A 27,592-nucleotide genomic window follows, 5' to 3' on the forward strand; every position below is an offset into this window, starting at 1 on the left:
AGGGAGGAAAATGCAAATATCTACTATTAGCTGATGGATTCTACCGTTTCCAACCTTTTTAAGTTCACAAACTATTTTTTAGCATTAGTAGAAAGTATATAAATCATTGCTGAACTAGAAACGTGACGTCATCCTAATGTGACGTCCAAATCTGACGTCATCCACGACGTCACTTCAGTCGCTTGTAAAATATGTCATATTCGTGAAATGATGACACACGCAGTCATCGCTGCGACCTCCGTAGAACAGTTTCTTCTATGATTTTGAATGTGATACTGCACTGATGATGATCTTACCCCAACCGCATCATTTTAGGTAAAGTTTTCATTATAGTTTCATTCGCAGGAATAGGCCACGTACATATATGATGAACAACAACAGCTAGTGACATATACTGCCGCTGCAATTTCAGGGCTTGAAAATGAGCACAAATCAAGCAAAATGTCCTTTATGCCAGAAGGAATTAGATAATGAAGACTACGTTAAAATTGGTAAAAAGGGAGCCGAAGATATTAACAATTCAAGTATCGAGAGAGGTGATGACATCATTGTAGCAGATGGAACTGTAGTGCACAAATCGTGTCGTTTGAATTACATCAATAAAAAAGATATTGCAATACACAAGAAAACTAAGTTGTGTTCTACCCCATCTCTCAAACGAAGTGCGCGTCTTTCAGTTGGCCCTTACAATAGCAAAACGGACTGCTTATTCTGTGGGAATAAAGTTGTGAAGTTAAATCAGGGCACCAAACTTGCTAATTGTGATGACTATAGCTGTGTAAAAAACAGATTCATTGTAGATAAAATATTGGTCAGCTGTACGAGACGTGGTGATGAATGGGCATTTACTGTCAAAGGACGCGTTGAATATTATGGCGGAGATTTGCATGCAGCAGACTGTTTGTACCATCATTCTTGTGATGTTCATTTTCGCACTTTTCGGGATATTCCTATGCAGTATAGGGTAGATCCTAGTGGTAGTAAACGAAAGAAAGTTGGGAGACCAAGGGACACGGACCAGGAACAAGCATTTCTTAAGATGTGTGCTTTCTTTGAGGACAATGATGAAGAACAGTTTACTATTAGCGACCTTGCAAATAAAATGAAGGAGTATTTAAATAATAACGAGTCTGTTGTCTATGGGAATCAGTATCTAAAGACCCAAATGATGAAACACTACGGAGACTCGATATTTGTAGCTGAAGGTGAGGGGATACATGACATTGTGACTTTCCATGAAAAGACTGGACGAATCCTTCGAAGTTACTTCAGCATGCCGAATGAAGATGATGAGGAAGCCCAGAAGAGAGCCATAATAGAAAAACTGCCGCTAGACTCGTCAAAAGTGATATCAAAGCTATGACTATGCCTGTGAATGACGAGTATCCAAATGCTTCAGAACTAAAACTAGAGCCTGCCTTGCAATATGTACCAGAAAGTTTGCGGTCTATGCTTCGGCACCTTTTCGTTGGAAAGGACACTTGTAGAAAAGTGGCAAGTATTGGCCAGTCCATCGTTCAAACAGTTCGTCCAAGGATTGCCATATCACCTTTACAGATTGGGCTCGCAGTGCAGTTGCACCATATATTCAGATCTCGATTCCTGATAGACAGTTTGTCTACTATGGGGTTTTGCTCTTCATACTCTGAAGTGCAAAGGTTTGAGGAGAATGCCGCTTGTTCAGTTGCACCTGATGTCTTAGGTGGAGATTGCGATGATATGATGTTGTTATTTGCGGCAGATAACGTCGATCACAACATAGTTACCCTAGATGGAAAAGCACTTTCCATGGAATGGGGATGATTGTAGCCACAACACCAGGAAACCAAGTTAATCACACGATTCAAAGGCGAAAATATATCTGACTTGAAACTCATTGATATGACAAAGGTTGACATTAAGGAATACCGTTGGGCAAAAAACATCCGTCGCAATGTTCAATTTCAGCCTTTGCCATTTCTAAGTGCATTTGATCATAACATTGATCTATTGTGGGAGATGTCCATTCGATTCAGGCAAACTTCACCCAATTGGCAGGGAATGATGCATCTGTTACACAAGGAATGTGTTCATCCTGGCCAGTCTTCCATAGTCTTCCTACCAATGATTGACTTGTACTCTGGAGACAAGACATGTATCTTCTCTACACTTGAGTACATAGGCAAGCTCGCTGGTAAACGCAACGTCCCACCAATCATTACGTTCGACCAGCCACTGTTTTGGAAAGCTTCAGAGATTATAAACGAGGTATCAGACAACAGTCCACTAAGAGATGTTGTGTTGTTATTAGGGAGCTTCCATACATTCATGAATCTTTTGGGGGCCATAGGAACACTGATGGATGGGAGTGGTCTGAGGGACATCATGGAGACAATATACGGTGGAAATGCAGTAATACATATGATGACTGGAAAAGCTGTGCAGCGAGCATTTCGTGGGCATCTTCTTGTTGATCAGTGCCTTACAGATCTAATTGTAGCTAAATTCATTGATGATTTCCCAGGCACTGCAAATCACTTGAAAGAACTTGAATGGTTATACACTGAACTGAAGACTGGTGAAATTGATTTGGATTATTGCTGAAGTCTGATTGTATCAAAAGGATTGATGATGCGCTGACCTTGAAAAAAGGTGAATTATCAGATTATTCGAAAACAAGTAAACTATGGCTGAATTATCAGCAAATGCTTGGAGTTGCCAGGGAACTAATCGAGGCTGACCGTACAGGATCATGGAAAATGCACCTCCATGCTATATCCGATTGTCTACCCATATTCGCAGCGGCTGGGCATGCAAATTACCTCAAGTCTGGCTATTTATACCTTCAGAAGATGAACGCATTGGAAACTGACAACCCTGCAGTTTATCAGAAGTTCACAAATGGATTCCATGTCATCAGACGCACCAACCAGTATTGGGCTGGTCTTAGTTCAGATCTAGTGATTGAACAAACACTGATGAGGTCCCTTAAAAGTACAGGAGGGCTTACACGAGGAAGTGGCATGACAGAACATCAGAGAGCTGTTTGGACAATGTTTTCCACTGTAACATCAGTTTACAACTATGCCATGCAGGAATTCACTAGGAATGTCTATACTATCAGCGAACAGCATAAAGAGACAGCCGTTTCAAGGATGACCAGAGATGAAGTGGACTCGAAGAAAATTGCAGAAAAACTTGGACGCGTTTCTCCATTCTCTGATAATGCAAAATTACGCAATATAATAACTGGAATCAGTGCCAATGAAGATGTAAATGTGCATGACCTTTACGCAGTAGGCAGTGATGTAGTGAAAAAGATGGAAGGACAGTCTGTGTTTTCATATTCGCACAAACGAAATACAAAAGTCAGGACACTAGCAACTGCCCGGGCCATCAAGGTTAGCGAGGACAGAACAGTAGATCCAGCTCTATTATTTCAAAGATTCATTGTAGTATCACAGTCGGGTGATCTCTGCCTTAATGATGTAATGAGCTATGAACTTTACTCATATCCACCATCTTTATTTGAAGCCAAGAATTGTTTACGCAAACCTGATAAGGCACAACTGGTAGAAGCATTGAGGAAACATGTCGCTGCCCTATCTGATGATGCAGTTTCTCAGGCTATTCCAGACACCGAGCACTATGTTCTAGATGGAGGATCTCTTCTACATCGTTTAAAATGGAATGAGGGATCCACGTACAGTTCAATTGCTGATACATATGCGTCATTCACTTTGAATCACTATGGTAGTGCCACTGTTGTTTTTGACGGCTATGGCGAAGGGCCAAGCATAAAGGACAACACACATCAGCGACGTGGTGTAAATAAGATCACAAATATAGTCAACATATCAGATGCAATAAGTTTGTTGGGAAAAAGGAGGATTTCCTTTCAAACGAGACAAACAAACAGACTATGATTGATCTCATTGCTGGCTGCTTACGGCACAAAGGCTGTGATGTCATCCAGGCTGAGGGAGATGCAGACGTGGATATAGTGCAAGCAGCCATTTCTATGTCTTCCTACAAGTCTACAACTCTCATCGGGGAAGACACAGACTTGTTGATCCTCCTCCTGTATCATGCAAAGGTTAAGGATTGCAAGGATATCTACTTTCGCTCAGACAAATCCACACCATATGTTTATAACATTGGGGTTCTAAAACAACTACTAAGTGATAGAGTATGTGTTGATCTTCTGTTTACCCATGCATTTACTGGATGTGATACAACGTCCAGGATATTTGGGATTGGAAAAAAAACCTGTTTCCAAAGGATCATCAAGGATGATTCGGTCTTACGTAGTTGCTCAACAGTCATTTGTTCACCCAAGAATGACAAAGTTGCTGTGGAAAATGCTGGCTCCAGGGCAATGATTTCATTGTTCGGTGGCAATCAAAGTGACTCCCTGGAATCCATGAGGTATAGTTTACTTTGTAAGAAGGTTGCAACAGCTAAGACCTTCGTCACACCAGAACGACTTCCTCCAACGGCTTCAGCCACGAAATTTCACTCACTCTATCAAATTATGGTGTGGATGGGCACTAGTGAGGGTATGGACCCGACTGAATGGGGTTGGGATGTTCATTGCGAAAGATTAGTTCCGATTATGATGGATAAGAGTCCTGCTCCTGACATTCTACTTCAGATGATTCACTGCAACTGTTCAGCTGGTTGTAACACGCTCAGATGCAGCTGTAGAAAGCAGGGAATGGATTGTACAAGTGCCTGTGGACGTTGCCAGGATAGCAATTGTGATAATATGTCACAGGAGCCAATATCAGATGAAGAGGAACAAGACTGATCTGGTGGGTTATTGTCAAAGTAGGAACAATGGCTAGAGACATGTTATTTTGCAAATTTGGGAGTTCTCCTCCTCGTCATGCCAGTGGCGGATCCAGGATTTTCTATAAGTGTGGGGGGGGGGGGGGGGGGGGGGGGGCACAGATGTGCCGTAGATGCGATTTCCTGCAATCTTGAGAGTAAAATATAACGTAAAAAATAAAACGTCTGCCGCGAATAGGGGACCGTGCACCCCCCCCCCCCCCCCCCCCCCCGGATCCGCCACTGCATGCCGTCATAAGGGACACCATGATGCTATAGAATAATTCTCATACAAAGATATTAGTTTATGTAAGTACTGTTCATACTTACAATGGTTTGAAACAGTGGAACTCAGCAGAAATCGTAAATATTAGTCATTGTTTTAGCCCAGCAACCATTTTCTTTTGACGTCATGTTTGACCCTTTTCCGGTGGTCCAATTCTGTCCAACTTTTCATATGTTGTTCTCCAGACCCAACAACACATAAAACCATCAAAAAACGTTTTCTTGCAATTTGTTTGGGGTTAGGCGCCATATTGACCCTACTACAATGGCAAACACAGAAGTGTTAGCCAATTCTCAAAAGCAAAATAAATAAAATTAAAATTGTAGCTATTTATAAAGTTTTTCGGGAAATAAAATATTTTTATATTATTAAAATTACTATTTACAGACCAACGAAATTTAAAATAATTTGGACAAAGACTAATTTCAAATGTTTTTTTCTGTATACTATATTTAAAACATGTATTTTTCTGTATGCTATATTTAAAACATGTATTTTTCTGTATGCTACACATGTATATTTAAAACATGTATTTTTCTGTATGCTATATTTAAAACATGTATTTTTCTGTATGCTATATTTAAAACATGTATTTTTCTGTATGCTATATTTAAAACATGTAATTTTTAAAACGGGAAAAGCAGGATGTATGTTTCTTTTGTTGGGGGGGGGGGGGGAACAAACAGAAGTCTTTCTTGGGCTCAAAACTCAATATAGTCCATTACCAAAAAAAATTCATGTATATGTTACAATTTTTGTTTGTAAAAATAGGCAGGTATGGGAATATCTGGTGATTTCTTCAAACATATAAAATAATTTAAAGTTTTAAAATATCAAGTAAGTCACAAAAAGTACGAGAGTAATATCCTTAGATCTATGTTGCATTCAAAGCAAGGAAACCTATTTTGGGTCCTGGTCTAATTGAAAGTTACTGACAGTGAAGAGTCAATATTTTCATGTCCACACATCCTCCAAATACTTCTTGTGCAGTCTCATTTTCATCACAAAACCTGAAGCATCAGATTCACTCAGACCTAAACAAGAGAAAGAAAAGAAATATTTGTTCAAGAACACTTCAGCACATTTAAAATTTCATGTATAGCTGTTTGAAAAAAAAGAAAAGAAGTATAGTTAATAACATCATTAGAGCATATTAATTAATTAATCATTAGCTATTTGACCTATGTCAAACATTTGATAATTCAGAGAAAATATCTTCCATTTTTCTATCAGAAGGAAGGAAGGAAGGATTTATTTAAAAAGAAGGAAATGTTTTATTTAACGACGCACTCAACACATTTTATTTACGGTAATATGGAGTCAGACATATGGTTAAGGACCACAAAGATATTGAGAGAGGAAACCCGCTGTCGCCACTTCATGGGCTACTCTTTTTCGATCAGCAGCATAGCATCTTTTATATGCGCCATCCCATAGACAGGATAGTACATACCACAGCCTTTGTTACACCAGCTGTGGAGCACTGGCTGGAACGAGAAATAGCCCAATGGGTCCACCGACGGGAATCGATCTTAGACCACTGGGCTATGTCCCACCCGATTTATTTTAAAATGCACTCAACACATTTTAATTATGGCTATATGGCATCGGATATATGGTCGGGACCACACAGATGAGAGGAAACCTGATGCTGGTAATTGGGTTTCTCTTTCCAATTAGTAGCAAGGGATCTTTCATATGCACTTCCCACAGACAGGAAAGCACGTACCACGGCCTTTGACCAGTTGTGGTGCACTGGTTGGAATGAGAAAAAACCCACTCAGGTGAATGGATCCACCGAGGTTGTTCGATCCTGTGATGCAAACATTTCTGGTTATCACTCATCCAACGGCTAAATCCTGCCCATGTGTGTTTAAACAACTTACTCCGATCCACAAAGGTTGTTCGATCCTGTGACGCAAACATTTCTGGTTATCACTCATCCAACGGCTAAATCCTGCCCATGTGTGTTTAAACAACTTACTCCGATCCACTGAGGTGGTTCGATCCTGCGATGCAAACATTTCTGGTTATCACTCATCCATCCAACGGCTAAATCCTGCCCATGTGTGTTTAAACAACTTACTCCGATCCACCGAGGTTGTTCGATCCTGCGATGCAAACATTTCTCGTTATCACTCATCCAACGGCTAAATCCTGCCCATGTGTGTTTAAACAACTTACTCCGATCCACCGAGGTTGTTCGATCCTGCGATGCAAACATTTCTGGTTATCACTCATCCATCCAACGGCTAAATCCTGCCCATGTGTGTTTAAACAACTTACTCCGATCCACCGAGGTTGTTCGATCCTGTGATGCAAACATTTCTGGTTATCACTCATCCAACGGCTAAATCCTGCCCATGTGTGTTTAAACAACTTACTCCGATCCACCGAGGTTGTTCGATCCTGCGATGCAAACATTTCTGGTTATCACTCATCCAACGGCTAAATCCTGCCCATGTGTGTTTAAACAACTTACTCCGATCCACCGAGGTTGTTCGATCCTGCGATGCAAACATTTCTGGTTATCACTCATCCAACGGCTAAATCCTGCCCATGTGTGTTTAAAAAACTTACTCCGATCCACCAAGGTGGTTCGATCCTGTGACGTAAGCATCTCTGGCGAGCGCTTAACCAACTGACCTAAATCCCACCACGACATGCGTTTTAAACAACTTACTCTTGTTTTCCTGAACGATGGTACAGAAAGCGGCGTTTACGTCTTTTGCCATGTTCTTAGCGTCACCACACACGTATACCACAGCGCCTTCGTCCATCAGGGTCACAAGAGACTGACCGTTGTCCACTATACTCTCCTGGACGTACTTCGTACACTCTGTCACACCTTCCTCTCTCGAAACACTGATACTCAACTTGGTGAGAACTCCAGAACTCTGAAAATCTTCCAATTCTTTCCTGGATGTAAAATAATTTTTGGAAAACGATTATGTTGAATATTTATTAAGGCTAGAGATGCAATGATAAAGTGATACAGCAGTATATCATGATACAAGGTCCACAATACAATAAATCCACTTTAAAAAAAAGTTAAAGTTTGTTTTGTTTAACGACACCACTAGAGCACATAGATTTATTAATCATCAGCTGTTGTATGTCATTGGTAATTCTGAAAGACTTAGAGAAAACCCGCTACATTTTTACATTAGTAGCAACGGATGTTTTATATGAATCATCCCAGACAGGATAGCACATACCACTGCCTTTGATATACAAGTCGTGGTGCACTGGTGCAGAAATGAGAAATAGCCAAATGGGGCCACCAACGGGAATCGATCCCAGACCGACCGTGCATCAGGTGAGTGCTATACCACTGGGCTATGTCCCATCCACCTACACTGATTTAAGACAGCTGTATTATGATATATATCATACATAAATGTCTTAATAAATTGGGAATAAAAAAATATATATAACGTAAAAACATTTACAAACTTGCAAATGTGCCAGAAGAATCATTTTAGAAATCTATAATTGACTCAATGTTGCTGTAACAAGTACAAAACGTGTTCCTCTGTGAAATGTACTGAAAACTTATCTATAAATATGAAAAGTTAAGTATCATCAGCCACATATATTGGGATACCTAATACATTGGGATATGAATCTTAACACGACAGACCTGTATCATTCAATCTCTAATTATGGCTGTTCCCAATTCAATGATTCAGAGTGAAATAATTTCCAGTAATCAACAGAAAGTCATTACTAGATATTCAAATGACGTATGGATCTGTGACATGGTTTCATTTTCAATGGAAATGACATCAAACTGGAATGTCGTCATTTTGGATATCCTTACATAAAAATAAACTAGTACATGCTGTTATTTGTGTTCAGAACACTGAAGTCAACATGCTTTTAAAATGCATATATCAATTATGGAGTGTCACCAAAGTACCTTTGCTTAAATGTCAATAAACATAGTGCAAAACCCGATTAATTTGCATCCAATTGGCAAAGTTATCAAATTCTAAAAGTATGTGATCTGAAATACTTTGATTACACTGGATATGTTGCCTATTATATAATAAAGCAGTTTAATTAAAAAATAATAATAATAAAATAAAAAGAGTGAAAAATACAATCTGTAAACAAACCTGAAGAGGAAATCTTTCTTTCTATGCCTACATCCATAAAATAGCCAGACTGCACCGCAGTTGTCTCCCTTCTCCATCTGGCTCAGTCTCTGTTGAAGGAAGCCAATGAAAGGAGCCACTCCAGTCCCTGGACCAATCAGAATCATGGGTACACTGGCATCCTCCGGTGGATGGAATTGCTGATTGGTCCTTGTAAAAACTGGCACCTGAATGGCAAACCAAGGAGTTAAAACAGACTGGGCCGAATTTACAAAGCCAGTTTAAGTCTTACACGTGTGTAACCACATACAGGTTTTAAAACACCTGCGTTTAAGAAAAACAGGCTCCGTAAATTCAGCCACTTAGTTTAGTAGTTGAATGAAATCTGTCTACGTTTTGTCATCTTTTATATGCACTTTCCTACACGGACTACTTCTTGTTTTAGCCAGTGCACCATGACAGGTATATCAAAGGCCGCAGTATTTATTACATACCTATTCAATCTTACTATAGTGATAAAGACATTTGGAAACCGTGTGATAAATTTATTTTGTATCACACATATGTGCGATGTGGACTGGAACTTTTAAATGGGGAATTCCCTTTTTACTTTTACTGCAGTTAGCGCCTTTTATTTACTGGCATCATATATGATTTACAAATTACGTCAGATCGTATTTGAAACATTACACAAGGCTGCCGCAGAGTAAGATTCTTATCGTTAAGCCAGGGATTTACCGGACGCACAAAACTTGCATATAGGACGCACTAAAACTTAACTGGACCCGCAAAAATAGAGATACTGCATCCCGTGGGACGCATAAAATATCTGACATTTTCAGTAACCCTATCCACTATCAAAGATCGATCATTCTTTGTAACACACTATTTCTTTTCTACCTATAAACTGCGTATTCAAATGGGGATTCCCCATATCGAAAATAAAAAGTTTTAATCTCTGGGAACACTGCGTCTTTATCCTTTGCTGCGCTTAATCGGGTAAAGTTGGTAATTTCCGGAAAGAGATCGCGGATTTGCGATCATTCATAACTTCTCGTCAACAGGCCGAACACAATCGGAAATTCCCGGGCGAATAAAACAAATTGGTTAAATGTTCTGATTTGCAGCACGATTCATAAACAACGCATGGTATTGTGAGTGCCATTTAGCTTGCAGGAAATGGTTCAAATAATTATACAGATCAAAGTGAAATGTTGATTTTGAAAGAATAAACAATGAATACTGACATTGATTTCCCAAAGGAAAAACAACAACACAGCTTGTTAAATTTACATATAGTATACACGTGATTTGTTGTCTGCAGCTCTCTGTCGTTTGTGTGGTTTTGGGACCCTTTGTTTTCAGGTTGGGACCCCCAGAAAAGAAAGAGGTGAGTCCAAGGGACCCCCATTTCAGAAAAACAAGGTAAATCCCTGGTTAAGCAAATCTATGAAAGGAGTTTTGATCATAGATTTAACAAAGTGTCGTTATGACGTTAAAGTAAACAACGTTTTCGTAAAACATAAAAGTAGGTATGTAATACTGAACTTTACATACGTTGTTTTCGCTTCGTATAGCATAGCGGTCTTGTGGTATGTATTTTTGCGCAAAATAAACTTGTGCAATAAAAAGGAAGCCAAAACAACGTATGTGAAGTTCTGTATATGTACTATACTGCATCTGGACATGCAGATTATGTCGCTAGACAGGACAGCACATACTATGGTGTTTGATACACCAGTCATTGGGACATTAGTTGGGACAATAATGTTTTAAGATGGGTCCGCCGAGGAGTTTCGATCATACGACCCAAGCACCTCAGGTGGGCAACTCTACAGACTGAGCGGAATCCACACCAGGGTAAAATATTTTTGGAAATTACAGCTTTTATATACTTAACCAACAAAATGGTTACAGCTCTTCCCCTACAGGTAGTACTAAACCAAATAACTTCCGGCTGGGTCAAAGTCCAAGGTGCACCCAACTTTTGATAGAGAAGTGAAAACCACAAGTCCTGTGATTGGTGATAAATGTGTGTTGGATGTAAACAAAATTAGTTTCATCTGGGCAAAAAATGTATACAATTTTATTTCATCTAGTACCACTGTGTCAAGTAGCCTTGTGCTTGAAACATGTATGGGGTACCTGTAAAAAAAAGTACTCGAATTTTGTGCGGAACTAGGGTAGTCACAGAAGCTACCTGTTATCTCAGAAATGAGCAGCTTGACCCCCAATTTGTCCTGAATCACTTTAAGGGTAAGGGGTGATAGTATTTATATCCATGGCATTTATGTCAATTGATACACTGCAGGTAGGTGTTTTAGCCACATGTTACTATTGTGGCAAAGTCAGATGTTAAGCCCAGGATAGGTGTGTTTGAACCTTCACTGGATACCGGCACGTGAAAATAGTTCCCATTCCCATACACCCTGCTTATCATAACTGAAGTACAAACCTCGATGGGAGGGGCCAGACTTAAAGACTGCAACTGTTGCTCAATTTCATTGCTTGCTTCTGCTGGTCCATCACCCTGAATGGCACCTGTCAAACTGTCGAGCCATCCAGTACACAAGCCTGACCGGGGATAGCTCCGCCCATCCACCTCCTCCATAGTAACCACATTGAAACAGATCTGTATCAGGCCAGACCTGGCAGGATGACTGGAAACAAAGATGGATTCTTAAATGACAAGAAACTTTGAGCAGTCGAAAGTTAAAAAGTTTGTTTTGTTTACCAACACATTAATTTATTAATCATCAGCTATTTGATGTTAAACATTTGGTAATTTTTACATACATTCTTAATGAAGAAATCTACTACATTTTTCCACTAGTAGCAAGGGATCTTTTACGTGCACCATCCCACAGACAGGATAGCACATGCCACAGCCATTGATATACCAGTCGTGGTGCACTGGCTGATACGAGAAATAGCCCATTGATATACCGGTTGTGGTGCACTGGCTGGTACGAGAAATAGCCCACTGATATACCGGTCGTGGTGCACTGGCTGGTACGAGAAATAGCCCATTGATATACCGGTCGTGGTGCACTGGCTGGTACGAGAAACAGCCCATTGATATACCGGTCGTGGTGCACTGGCTGGTACGAGAAATAGCCCATTGATATACCGGTCGTGGTGCACTGGCTGGTACGAGAAATAGCCCACTGATATACCGGTCGTGGTGCACTGGCTGGTACGAGAAATAGCCCACTGATATACCGGTCGTGGTGCACTGGCTGGTACGAGAAATAGCCCACTGATATACCGGTCGTGGTGCACTGGCTGGTACGAGAAATAGCCCACTGATATACCGGTCGTGGTGCACTGGCTGGTACGAGAAATAGCCCACTGATATACCGGTCGTGGTGCACTGGCTGGTACGAGAAATAGCCCAATGGGTCCACTGATGGGAATTGATCCTAAACACTGACAAAGATTTGTTTTTTTAAAGAAGAGAAATGTAGCCAGGGTCAGATATAAAGTTTGTTTTCTTTAACGACACCACTAGAGCACATTGATCAGTTAATCATTGGCTATTGGATGTCAAACATTTAATAATTTAGACAGTGTTCAGTGAAAATTCATTGCATCTTTTTACGCACTTTCCCAAAGATCATGTAAAATGTAATCATGTTGTACCACACAGAGAGCATTTTGTTTTCAAAATTGTAATGAGCAAACATTATCAATAAGTTGAAAATGAACTATCAACTACTATTTAATGGTTAAGAATTGTGTAATGATCTTTTAACCTTTGCACAGTGAAACTGTGTTCCTTGCTCAGATTACATGGCGACTACTGTAAATCAGGAAATGTTAGCGAATTTAGCGAGGTCTTACAAGACGTTAGTATTTCATGACGCTAAATTTAAAGAGACCTACAACAGACTTGTGAAAATGTTGAAAATTAAGGACGGCCCCTTAGTCAGCATGCACATTACTGCAATGTTCTATTAAATTCAAGATGTCTGTAAGCTGCGTAACATCAAAAACATTATTTCAGCTGATCCTACAACTTTTTTTTTAGTTTCTGATATGATGACCGTGCTAAAGTTCTATGTCGCTAATATGTCACTTAATTGGATTTCGCTAAATTTTAAGACTGCTAATATTTTATAATTCTAGATACAGCAAAACATGGATTAAATATTCATAAAACAAAATAAACAATAAACATGATAAGCTTAGCCATTCTGGATCAGAGAACAGGTCATAAGCTGGACCAAGGAAATATTTTATGTAACGACGCACTCAACACATTTTATTTACGGTTATATGGCATCAGACATATGGTTAAGTACCACACAGATATAGAGGAAACCCGCTGTCGCCACCTCATGGGCTTTCAATTAGCAGCAAGAGATCTCTTATATGCACCATTCCAGACAGGATAGTACATTCCACAGCCTTTGATATACCAGTCATGGTGCACTGGCTGGAATGAGAAATAGCCCAATGGTCCCACCGACAGGGATCGATCCTAAACCGACTGCTTTACCACTGGGCCATGTCCCGCTCCTAAGCTGGACCAGAAACATTAGTAGTAGTTAAAAACACAATAAGGCTTTTGATGTACTAGTCGTGGGCCACTGGTTGGAACGAGAAAACCCCCACAAAAAGCACATACTGCCACAAAAAGCACATACTGCCACAAAAAGCACATACTGCCATAAAAATACAGATGTATATGCAAGAAAAACTCTTACCAGCAAATGGAATAAGGTCTAGGCTGTAATCTTGGTAGATGTTCTGCAAAATAAAGAAAGGAAGCTAAATACTGTTAGGAAAAGAGGAAAGTTGCCGGAAAACAGCACGAAAACAGAGTTAACTGGTGGTGTACATCAGACCTTGCTTTTTAAGGTGCGCGGGTGCAATCGTGCTCGTACAGCGCATGTAATTTCAATCTGACGAGTTGGAAAAACAGCGCACGTTATACTCAACAAATGGCGGAAGTAAAATAGATGGGTATATTTGTTTCCTCTGTTTACAAAAATGAAGTTTTCATAGCTCATTTAGCTGATAGGAAGGTCCTTTTATTAAAACAATAAAAATTAAAAACATGACAGTGGCTTCCATTCAGTCGTCAAACTGGTATTTCTCTTTGTTGAACAAATCGGGAAATACTGGTTTAATAGACAATTTTGTAGACATACCAGTCAAAATCCAATCGGACCTACACTGCCTATTTTATTGATTGATTTTTCACTCGCCTTAGCATATCGAGGTGTGCGATTTTCCACTCGCCTATAATTTTCAAAAACCAAGGACTGTGTACATGGTAAAAAGGAACAGACAATTATTAACTATAGTTTGAGAAATGGTAATAAAACAGTGACTAACCTAGAACAGAGTCAATCGGCGGCATACACGACGGAAAGGCACTGAGAATATCAAGGAGAGATAATCCTGCTTGTCGGATATATGTCCCATAATCCTCTGCTCCCTGTCTGCTACAGAGCTCCTGCAAACGGCGCTTTTCAATGCCATCCGATATGAAATCAACCAGACATCGCAGTAATGCCTTTTTAAAGAATAATAAAGTCATATGTTATTACCAATATATACTGTACATGCTAAAAAAAAAAGAGAAATGTTTTATTTAACGACGCACTCAACACATTTTACAGTAATATGGTGTCAAACGTATGGTTAAGGACCACACATATATTGAGAGAGGTAACCCGCTGTCGCCACTTCATGACCTACTCTTTTCAATTAGCAGCAAGGGATATTTTATATGCACCATCCCACAGACAGGGTAGTACATACCACAGTCTTTGATAAACCAGTCGTGGAGCACTGGCTGGAACGAGAAATAGCCGAATGGGCCCACCAATGGGGATCGATCCCAAACTGACCGCGCATCAAGCGAGCGTTGTACCACTGGGCTACATCCCGCCCCTGCTAAAAAAAAAAAAAAAAAAAGACTTGTGTGGAAAAGTCTCGTCAAAGATCTACCATAACTGAATAAAATCATCACCAACACTTCAAATGTTTAATGCATGAATAAATGAATGGATGTGTTTTCACGACATATTTTAAACCTCAGCTATTTGGTATTTAACATAAGGCTATTTGCATACTTGGTCAATACACAAACAATGACAAATAAAAAAAAAAAAAAAGAAAGAAAGAAATAGAAAAGCAGAATTGTTTTTTTAATGATGCACTCAATTCATTTTAGTTAGTTATATGGTGGTCGACAGACAAAAACAGAAAACTCGCTTTCACCGCATAACGCTACTCAAAATAGCAGCACGGCCCTTTTATATACATTTAGGAGATAACCATGTCTATTTGATCCCACAAATGTAATTTTTGACCGAAGGCTTATAGTCCGTTTTATTTTTATTATCACCTTAAATTATTTCCTTGCAGAGGGGCCTAGATGTAGCTCAGTTGGTTGAGTGCTCGCCTCAGATGCTTGTGTCGCAGGATCAAGCCTTCTCGGTGGATCTATTCAACATACTGGGTTTTTTCTTGTTCCAATGAGTGCACAACTGGTCAAAGGCTGTGGTATGTAGTACCCTGCACCACGACTGGTATATCAAAGGCTGTGGTATGTAGTACCCTGCACCAAGACTGGTATATCAAAGGCTGTGGTATGTAGTACCCTGCACCACGACTGGTATATCAAAGGCTGTGGTATGTAGTACCCTGCACCATGACTGGTATATCAAAGGCTGTGGTATGTAGTACCCTGCACCATGACTGGTATATCAAAGGCTGTGGTATGTAGTACCCTGCACCACGACTGGTATATCAAAGGCTGTGGTATGTAGTACCCTGCACCACAACTGGTATATCAAAGGCTGTGGTATGTAGTACCCTGCACCACGACTGGTATATCAAAGGCTGTGGTTTGTGCTTTCCTGTCTGAGGGAAAGTGACACTACATTTTATTTTTATTATGACCCTAAATTATTTCCTTGCCAAGATTTAGCTCAGTTGGTTGAGTGCTCGCCAGAGGTGCTGCCATCACAGGAACAAACCTCTTCGGTGGATCCATTCAATTTCAACTGCTTTGGGGGGTTTTCTTGTTCCAACCAGAGCACTACAACTGGTCAAAGTGCATATAAAAGATCCCTTGCTGCTAATGGAAAAATGTAGAGGGTTTACTCCGATAACTGATCAGCTGATGATTAATTAATCAATGTGCTCTAGTGGTGTCGTAAAACAAAACAAACTTTTATTTCCTTGCTTTAAACCTTGACAGGTGCTTACTGACAGAATTCAACCCATAACAAACTTCTTACCTTTTTGGGTGGGTCTCTGATATCTACACAGGTTTGCAGTAAATGTTGTAGAGTTGTTCGCTGTGGGAAATACGGAGGTACTGCTGCATTCCGTTTCTTCGTGTTCGGTAAAACATCAAAGAGAACAGGTACCTGAGCTTTCTCTTTCAATCCCAGCCTACAATGTACACAGAACGTAACAAATATAAAGTATTAGGAATGAAGGAAATGTTTTATTTAACGACACACTCTAACACATTTTAGTTACGGTTATATGGTGTCAAGATATATGGTTAAGGACGACACAAATATTGAGAAAGGAAAGAAATGTTTTATTTAATGACACACTCTAACACATTTTATTTACGGTTATATGGCGTCAAACATATGGTTAAAGACCACACAGATATTAAGAGAAGAAAGGCGCTATCGCCACTTCATGGGCTACTCTTTTCGATTAGCAGCAAGTGATATTTTATATGCACCATCCCACAGACAGCATAGTACATACCACAGCCTTTGTTACACCAGTTGTTGAGCACTGGCTGGAACAAGAAATAGCCCAACTGGCCCATCGATGGGGATCGATCCCACACCGACCACGCATCGAGCTATAACAAGTACAAAACTTATCGAGCGGACACTGTACCACTGGGCTATGTCCCGTCTCTGTTCGAATGAAAGGTCAACTGGACAAGAGCTCCAACGGGGTGCTGTTAAATCCACAGGTAATAGTAATTAACCAGTGGAACTAATTTTAATTAGATTGTTACCTGTCTAGCAGCCGTTCAACTTCTGAAAGTGGGTTCGGGCAAATCACAGAAATAGCATCACCTGCTTCACATTTCATATTGGATTCCTGAAAAAAAAAAAAAATTTAATTTTTAATTATTATTTTTAAATACTTTCTATTTGCTGCATTATAAAAAGAAAATCAACTATAGTCTGTCCCATCTTTCTACAAATTTTTTTTTAAAAATAATTTCAGTTTGGTTTGACGTAAGGTATGAACAAAAGCAAAAGTATTTTAGAAATAACAAAAAAATACTATTTTTGTGTGCACTTTAGAAACAAATCTGCTCAGAAATAAATTACTTGTATTATTTTCCACATGGTTCAACATAACCGAGTTAATAATAATCATACAAAGCACATGTGTAATAAAAAAAAGTGTGATGACGTAATTTTGGGAAGCGACGTCATAACATGACATTGTTTCTCCAGTCCTAGCTCAGACTGTGTATTTGAAATATGACGGCATTTCGTCGTCAACTTCTAGTTGTTGCTGAAACATTTTCAGTTGGGTCTTGCTATTCATAAAGAAAACAACAATAATAATATGGATAATAAAGAAATTATTACACTCACGTGTGAGTCGTACTGATTTTACAAAACTCGTGTCAGGATTCACGTATATAATCAGGGGTTTAAAAATCCCATCGCTCGACGCCCGTGTCAAGTAGAATTTTCATGCCGGGCAAGTATTTATGTTAACTGCATATGCCTGATGACAAGTGAATCATGTAACACCTAAAACCTTTTTAAAAAAATTTATTACAAATCTCGGTAAAACCTTTGGAAAGAGTTCCCATCGTGCGAGCATTTACATAGCTCTAAGGAGAACTAACCCTAACCCTAAATGCTGGAACGATCGGAACTCTTGCCAATGTGTTGACACACCAAAATGGAAAACAATGTGTTGAAAAGTTTGATAACAACTTTAGAGTTATTCCCCTTTTACTATCTACTAAGATCGGTAATTTCCGCCACTGAACGTTCGACTGAATTCATACAAGTAATCGGTTCGATGATCTTCAAGCTTAGAAATAACATCCAATATGCTTTACAGCTTATATACATGCCTTGTGTGTGCAATCATAATGTTTAATCATTGCAAACAAGGTACATGAGGTGGGATACAGTTTAAAATTGTCATATTCAAATTAAATTAGACGTTAACGTGGTTCCAGAATCTGCTGTTTGCAAATGAATGGGGGCGTAAAGCAAGTTTATTATTTCAGAGTTCACTTGAATAGAGCATACATATTATGAACTGTATTCTTATAAAAGTTGCAAGACATTTTAGTTTAGATATAATAAACCTTGTAGCAGAACATACTAATGTTATTTTCATTACTTTACAAATGTAAATCTACGTTTGTGTAAACTGAACGGGTAAGGTGAAGTTATATTTCATTAGCCCTACGTCATAATCGTTATGGTGTGATGCCCTCTAAGCATACATGAATATATTCTCTTTTTTTCTGTTTTATTAATAGTTTTTAACAAATAAATTATGCTCAATAAGTTAAAAACACAAGGCTGCAATCGATGTACACCTCCCCCCCCTTCCCCGGCTGTTGTTTACCAAGCCTACATTTTTTAAAGGGACATTCCTGAGTTTGCTGCAATTTTTAAGATGTTATCGACTAACAGAGACTTTTTGACGACTGTAATTACTTATAAAATATATTTTTCTGCATAAAATATTAGTGGCCGTATATTAAACGTTTTTTTTATCGTTCTAGTATTTGTACTAGGTTAAATTTCATTTTATTTCCTAAAAAGGATTTTTTCGTACGTATGAAATTATTTGAAGACAAAATCCTGTCTGGGCTTGTTACAAATATTAAGACGACCAGAAACACATTGAATATACAGACACTGATATTCTAAACAAGAAAATATATTTAATGTGTAAGTTTAATCGTAGAAATATTTTATTTTAAATATCTTACAATGCAGCAAACTCGGGAATGTCCCTTTAAAAACATTTGCAAAGTAACAGAGCTCATGTTTACTTTGAGCCCAGCCACGACTGTTTGCGACAGACTTTTCTCAGCTATTAACAGGGTAAAAACACCCCAGAGAAGTGTTTTGGGGCAAAGAATGTTAAATAATATACACACAATAATGACACACGGGCCAAAATCCCTAAACATTTTTTAACCAATGCCAGCCATAAAAGAATGGCTTACGAGTGGAAAGGGAGTTCACAACATCCACGGCCATACAAGTGGTCAATAAGGCATACATAGACACAGTAATTATATTTAGATGAACAAGTGGTTACTACCAAACAAATAACAAAGTTTAAATCAACAAATGGACACTATTTAAAAAATAAAGTTTAAATAAACAAATAGAGAAGACAGTTGATACTACTGGACAGACATATACATTTAGTACTTCCTAGGTAAGTGTTGTAATCTATTGGCAAAATTCTTTATTTGTGCAATTAAACCAATTAGTTTCAAGATTATTACACTATTAAGCACTGTATTAAATTAAATAGGAGTAACACAATTGGTTACCTTAAGAAGTATGGGCAAGTAGAAAAATACATGGGGCAAGTGAATATCTGATTGGCACTTGCCCTGTGGCAAGTAATTTTTGAACCCCTGTATAATACAAATGCAATACAAAAATCCTGACACTCATTTCGTAAAATCAGTACGACAACTAAGCTCGTATAATCATAGTATTAAAAAAGCATTCCCTGCAGGAAGCACTATAGGATCGATGATCTCGTATGACAAAATTGTGCTAGGACCGTTAATCTTGTATGCACCACAATGTCTAGCATTCATAAACCTGAAGTTATATTACACAATTTTAGAGCTCTGTGGTGAACATTCGTTTTCATCTCTGTCACTTAATACTTACCTTCAGATTCAGTGTCAACAGCAAGGTTTTCTTCACTGCATCCTGTGTGGTCAGACGTTTTGCTGATGTCACAGTTGCTATGGTAACATTGCTGGCAGCTGAAGGGAATGGGCAGCCATTCTGAAGAGTCACATTTAAATCCTGAAGGAGATTAAACATCAATATAATACATGATGCCCAGGACAGTGTGCTTGAACCATAGCTACATTCAAGCACACATAAATGAACGAATGAAAGCTGAACGGAGCCTCATTGAGATGCAAGAAATAAATTATTAATTAACGTAAGCAATGAATCAATCAGAATAAAAAGAAAGACAAATGTTTTATTTAACGACGCACTCAACACATTTTATTTACGGTTATGTGGCATCAGACATATGGTTAAGGACCACACAGATATTGAGAGAGGAAACCCGCTGTCGCCACTTCATGAGCTACTCTTTTCAATTAGCAGCAAGGGATCTTTAATATGCACCATCCTATAGACAGGGTAGTACATGCAACAGCCTTTGATATACCAGTCATGATGCACTGTCTGGAACAGGAAATAGCTCAATGGGCAAACCGACGGGGATGGGTGGATGGGTGGGTGGGTGGATGGATGGGTGGGTGGATGGGTGGGGGTGGGTGGATGAATGGGTGGATGGATGGATGGGTGGGTGGATGGATGGATGAATGGATGGATGGATGGATGGATGGATGGATGGGTGGATGGATGGATGGGTGTATGGATGGATGAATGGGTGGATGGATGGGTGGATGGATGAATGGGTGGATGGATGGATGGGTGGATGGATGGGTGGGTGGATGAATGGGTGGATGGATGAATGGATGGGTGGGTGGGTGGATGGGTGGATGGGTTGGTGGGTGGATGGATGGGTGGATGGATGGATGGATGGATGAACAAATGAAAAAATAATTGTACCAATGATTCTTCAGGCTGGAAGACCAGGGACAAGAACTTTGGCGGTAGGAACGGTAGAGTTAGAGAACTCTCACACAAAGGAGGCAAGGAATGTGTTAAGCTTCGGGCTTGCAAGTCTGTCTCATTGCCAGGCAACGACGCATCTGTATTAGTCGTCTCTCTCTTGCTTTCAGATAACCCCGCTCCAGAACTAGAAACGTCTATCGTCACAAAAGAATCATTTTCCACCGATGTTCTTGTTGAACTGGAGTCGAGAACATTATCATTCACACGATTATCAACCGAAATGGTTGTTACGACTTTATCACTCATACGACTATCAACCGAACTGGTTGTTACGACTGTATCACCCGAACTGGTTGTTACAACTTTATCACTCAGATGATTATCAACCGAACTGGTTGTTACAACTTTATCACTCAGATGATTATCAACCGAACTGGTTGTTACAACTTGATCACTCATACAACTATCAATTGAACTAGTTGTTACGACGGTAGTAGTCAATGATGAATCTGCCTCGTGCGTTTCCATAACAACATCACAATTTGGTGAAAGTCTGATAGACGAGCTGTCTACAGAGACGTATGATAAAACTACACTGCTGCCGGAATTGTTAAAATCCTCAATGGTGTTGTTTGTTTCACATTTGCCAAGGAACGATTTTATTGCTGGGAAAAGTCCATCCATCCATGGTTCCACAACTACCTCCAATCTAGAGAAGAAAATAAAATACATTTTAGGCAACAATTCTCTTTATATCACAGCAAAAGTACAGAAAATACTACTTATTTTCATTATATAATTTTTGCAAAATGAGTGAAATTCCCACAGTATCTGTGCAAACAAAAGTGATGTCAGATTCCATGAAAACTTCAGGAGTTACGTAAAAATGATATCTAGTAAAAATAATGTGGTATTTTATTTATTACCCACTATAAAATTATTTCATTTATTACCCACCATATAATGTTAACTCTGACAATTGATACCAACATAATGAGACATGTGAATGCACAGAGCAAGCCAAGGGAAGATGACATCACATATCGAAATCATTTAGTAACTAATATGTTCCTGGCGTAGGGATCTTATATACACCATCCCACAGATAGGATAGCACATATCATGGCCTTTGATACACCAGTCATGGTGCACTGGTTGGAACGAGAAATAGCTCAATGGGCCCACTGACAGGGTTCGATCCCAGACAGACCGTTCATCGAGCAAGCGCTTTACCACTGGGCTATGACCCGCACTCTTAGAGAGGAAACCCACTACATGTTCCATAAGTAGCATGGGATCTTTTATATGCACCATCCCATAGCCTTTGATATACCAGTCGTGGTGCACTGGCTGGAACAAGAAATTGCCCAATGGACCCACCGACGCGGATCAATACCGTGCATCAAACGAATGTTTTACTACTGGGCCACATCTAGCCCTATTACTCAACAAATGACATGTGACATACCCCACCCCATCATCCGCAAAACCACTTGTGTAGAACGGTTTGGCACCAAGTTCTGTCAAACGCTTCTCCAGAGATTTGGCACAGTTGCAGAAGTTGGTATAATTAGAATCACCTAGACCTGTTAGAACAGAAATATAAAAATGTAAAAAGAATCAACAAAGAAAGGAAAGGAATAATCCCCCCCCCCCCCCCCCCCCCCCCCCAGGCCTTGGAAAATTGCGAGAACGCTCATTTTATCTGCGCCCAGGGCTTCTAGATTATGGTAGCCCCACTCCCATGGCTAGTGATATTTAGTGTTGGGCTAGTAAATAACTACTACAACTAGCCTAACGGCTAGTGGATAAAAAAAACCCTTGTCAAATGCTGCAGTTACATATTTTGTAAATATGCATATCCTGCCCCCTCTTTCCACCCCCAATGTAAGGATTTTTAAGCTCTACATCCCTTTTTAGGTGACATCTGATCGTTACTGTTAGTAAAAATTTATTTATTTAAAGTAGGGCTAGTGAATTTTTAATCATGGCTAGTACATTTTTAAAATCACTGATCCCATGGCTAGTGGATTTCTATAAAATTCTAGAAAGCCCTGTAGACTGCGCAAATCTCAATTTTGTGCAACCAATTTTTAATTTGCGCAAAATTTCTAGCACCATTTACATGGATATAGGCGGTTATGCAAAAAGGAAATGGGTGACATGGATTTATTTCTGGGCATCACATAAATGGGTGACGCATATTTTCAGTTATCAGATGCCTCAACGTTTTCATGTCTGGGTATCACATATATGGGTCACGCATATTTTCAGTTATCAGATACCTCAACGTTTTCATGTCTGTACTGAAATGAAGGAAATGTTTTATTTAACAACGCACTCAACACATTTTATTTTCGGTTATATGGCATTGGATATATGGTTAAGGACCACACAGATATGGAGAGAAAAAACCTGCCGTCGCCACTTCATGGGCTACTCTTTTCGATTAGTAACAAGGGATCTTTTATATGCACCATCCCCCAGGCAGGATAGTACATACCAAGATCCTAAACCGACCACACATAAAGCGAGCGCTTTACCACTGGGCTACGTCCCGCCCCTTACTGGAACTGACGTCCAACCAAGTTGGGTAAGTCAATTTTCAATCCCTGACTGGATTTTATAGTAATAATAATGAGAGCATAAATGTGCCATAATCTATGTAGGTTATCAGGACTTTATTCTGTGGTATCCTTTACATATTCATACTCATTGTTTATTTGGATGCAGGCCTGCATTACTGCCAAATCTTTTTTGAATAAATAGCACACATCAAAGTTGGGATTTTTTTTTTTAAGGATTCCGCCTTAGGCCCAAAACATACGAGGTCTGGGTCTGGCGAGTGTGGTACCAGTCGAAAATGAAACACACTGAATCGAATGTGAAAACACACACACTGCGTCTGTGTTGGCACAAACTACAGATCTGACAACAGACAACATTGAACATGCGCTGTATTTTCACACTTCCAGACTTACTCATTAATTTTTCTTAATAACCAACAAGAAAGGTATATATTAATCAATGTGGATTTCTCATACTTATTGTTGATGTTTATAGAAGTAAATTTATCTAAAGATATGAACGCATTAATATATATTGATAACATGTTATAGTTACAGACTCAAATGTCAAAATGCACCATAATCGCCAGACCCAACTTCTATATGTTTTGGGACTGAATCATAAACATGATTTCATACACATACTGATTGTACCTAATGTTCCAACTGCAAACACTGTACATCTTGGACAACAGAATATGAGCTTTCAAGGAAATCGGCGATATTTTCTCCACCCCCAACCCTCAAAAATATAATACAATTTTAACAAATATTTTCTTCACTTCCGATGACTGCATCTGCATTTTGAGCAAGGTAAAACAACAGAAGTTGGTTTTTTAAATTCTTTCCTTCAAGTATATTCATATTAATACTTGTCATGTTGCCTGGCGAGTTACAATCCTGATTTTTTTTTTCATTCACTAGCCAACTGGCGAGTAAATATAAAGTGCTGCATTGAGCACAGTCTTATAATTTTATGCTTCTGATCCAAAATTTGGGATTCGTAGAACTTAGAAGCATCGTGTTAAATTCACAGCTTGAATAGCTTCTTGTGCACTTTGAACAAATAGCCTTCTACTCTAAAACATAACGAACACCAGGTGTCTGTTAGTTGAAATATTAAATATTAGGCCAAATAAAAAAATGTGTGTGTGGTTCCAGTTACTTGACCGATCCAATTATTCCCGCCATTTTTGCCAACCCGAAACTCCTTTTCCACCCACCAATCTTCAAAACAATGAGAGAAGAAAGAAATGTTTTATTTAACGACGCACTCAACACATTGTATTTACGGTTATATGGCATCAGAGCATTTCTATGAAATGTTACTTTATTGCTCTTTGCCAAGACCAGTTTGACAGATTTTAGGAATTACTTTTTTTTAAAGTTATTGCCTACCTACCTTTAAATATATTTCACGTGTAAGTGTAACCAGAATGACACATAATTTGTTATTTTGGCCGTACCCAGAAGAGCGTAGTTCAAGTGAGACAGGTAACTGTCGGACAGCGTCTTCTTCTTCAGGCGACGGACAAACTTTGCCGCAGTGTCAGGAGGGTCTCCATCCCCAGTTGTTGATGTGACAAACACAACACATTTCTCTCTCTCGATGTTAAACTGTAAGCAAAATTAAATCATTCTCTCTCTCAATGTAAATTAAATAATTCTCTCTCTCAATATTAAACTGTAAAAAAACAAAAAAATTCTCTCTGACAAAAAACATTCTATCTCAATCTGAAATTAAAAAAAAAAACACAAAAAAAACTACATCTCTCTTAACTGTTCTCTCTGAATGTTAAAACTGTCGGAAATTTTTTAAAATTCAAAACAGAAATTTTCTCAAAGTTAAATATTCCTCTTTCTATCATAAGAAATAATCCACCAAATTAAAATAAAATTTGCCATTTTGTGACTGGTCGAGCTGGCTCCGAGTGACAGTTGTGACACACCCACCTTCTTCTCCATCAAATTAAGACAGCTGCCATTTTGTGAGTGGTCTAGCTAGCTCTGAATGACAGTTGTGACACACCCACCTTCTTCTCAGTCAAACTCAGACAGTGGACCTCGGCATGTAGTCCCTCCTGCTCAGCTTTCTCCGCTATTTCCTCCGATATCGCCTGAGCCTGACCAGTCTGCGAACCGTACAGCAAGAGAAAACGGTCTGTAGTTTTCACCGGCATCTAGCAGGCTTCTGGAAATAATGTGTAGGTTGGCTTTTGTTCAACGACACCACTAGAAAGAAAGGAATGTTTTATTTAATGACGCACTCAACACATTTTATTTACGGTTATATGGTGTCAGACATATGGATAAGGACAGATATTGAGAGAGGAAACCTGCTGTCGCCACTTCATGGGCTACTCTTTTCGATTAGCAGCAAGGGATCTTTTATATGCACCATCCCAGACAGGGTAGTACATACCACAGCCTTTGATATACCAGTCGTGAATGACACCATTAGAGCACATTGATTTATTGAACAGAATAGAATAGATGTTCAATTACATTAGATTTATTGATGTCAAACATTCTGACAGTCTTAGAGAGAAAACCTGCTACATTTTCTTTTCATTAGTAGCAGGGTAAATTTTATATGCACTTTCCCACAGACAGGATAGCCTTTGGTATATACCAGCCGTGGTGCACTGGCTGGAACGAGAAATAGCCCAATGGGTCCACCCACAGGGATTGACCCTAGACCGACCACGCATCAGGCAAGTGCTTTACCACTGGGCTACATGCCACCCTGGTAGTAATGAGATATTTGACAACACTACAACCCGTTATAAACAACAGGTATGGCCATTTATACCTCGATCACTGGCCTACATCCACCTCTCGTTTCCAAGACAAACCCACACTTCACCTCTGTGCCAAGCAATTTTTAACCCTCCTGGGGTTTTCAACACAAGGTTAGACGAAGACAATTCAAAAGTAGACAAAATAATAAAAAGAAGAAAAAGAAACAGGACTTTCCTTAGGCACCGTCACTAACCCTAACCTAGTTTATCAAGATTAACATCGAGTGCGTGCATTCGAGGTTAATATTGATGAACTAACCTTAACTTAAGTACTTATAATGTTCTTTATATGCGACACTGGCCTCGGTGGCGTCATGGTTAAGCCATTGGTCTACAGACTGGTAGGTAATGGTTTCGGATCCCAGTCGAGGCATGGGATTTTTAATTCAGATACAGACTCCAAACCCTGAGTGAGTGCTCCGCAAGGCTCAATGGGTAGGTGTAAACCACTTCATCTTGCACCGACCAGTGATCCATAACTGGTTCAACAAAGGCCATGGTTTGTGCTATCCTGCCTGTGGGAAGCACAAATAAAAGATCCCTTGCTGCTAATCGGAAAGAGTAGCCCATGTAGTGGCAACAGCAGGTTTCCTCTCAAAATCTGTGTGGTCCGTAACCATATGTCTGACGCCATATAACCGTAAATAAAATGTGTTGAGTGCGTCATTAAATAAAACATTTCTTTCTTTTCGTTATATGTGACAATGCCAAAGGAAAGTCCTACCAAAGAAACGATATACAATAGGTATGTAGGAATAGATCTGTGTTACGCGTGTATCGTTTACAAAAAACAGCCAGATGCAGTCATATTGCAAAAACAAGACGGAAATGTTCTCAATTTTGGAGTGAAAATAAATGCTTATATAATGTATGTTCAAAATTGTGCATGTCGTTTGTGCCAACAAGAACCCGTTCTATTGTACCGCAGACCAAAAAAAAAAAAAAAAAAATTTTCTTTATGGTCATAGTTTCATTAAATCTGTTGCTCTTATTGAAAAAACATCACTATATTATCCAAATAAAGCAAAATAAAGTCGTAGTAGCCTTGTACTTCTGTGACCAAACATGGCCGACATGACGATTTTAATTGTCATTTACGTCCACTTTTGTAAACCAAAAAATAACAGAGAAATTTCTGTTGTAAGCTTATAGATGTTACAAGCAGTTATCACTGTTGCATCTCTGACAATTT

General features: G+C 39.2%; 1 protein-coding gene across 1 annotated transcript; it reads right to left on the minus strand.

Moving 5' to 3' along the window:
• Positions 1-5,756: 5,756 nt before the first annotated feature.
• Positions 5,757-25,829, minus strand: LOC121385605 (methionine synthase reductase-like). The gene is made up of 13 exons (XM_041516344.1): positions 25,633-25,829; positions 25,066-25,216; positions 22,501-22,618; positions 21,027-21,741; positions 20,100-20,240; positions 17,207-17,292; positions 16,455-16,611; positions 14,539-14,719; positions 13,905-13,947; positions 11,651-11,855; positions 9,217-9,422; positions 7,779-8,014; positions 5,757-6,129 (listed from the first exon to the last, which is right to left on the minus strand). The coding sequence occupies exons 1-13, from the start codon at positions 25,777-25,779 to the stop codon at positions 6,050-6,052; spliced, it is 2,466 nt and encodes an 821-aa protein (XP_041372278.1). The 5' UTR covers positions 25,780-25,829; the 3' UTR covers positions 5,757-6,049.
• Positions 25,830-27,592: the final 1,763 nt, after the last annotated feature.

The sequence above is a fragment of the Gigantopelta aegis genome, chromosome 11, assembly GCF_016097555.1.
Source record: "Gigantopelta aegis isolate Gae_Host chromosome 11, Gae_host_genome, whole genome shotgun sequence".
In the NCBI taxonomy this organism is placed as follows: domain Eukaryota; kingdom Metazoa; phylum Mollusca; class Gastropoda; order Neomphalida; family Peltospiridae; genus Gigantopelta; species Gigantopelta aegis.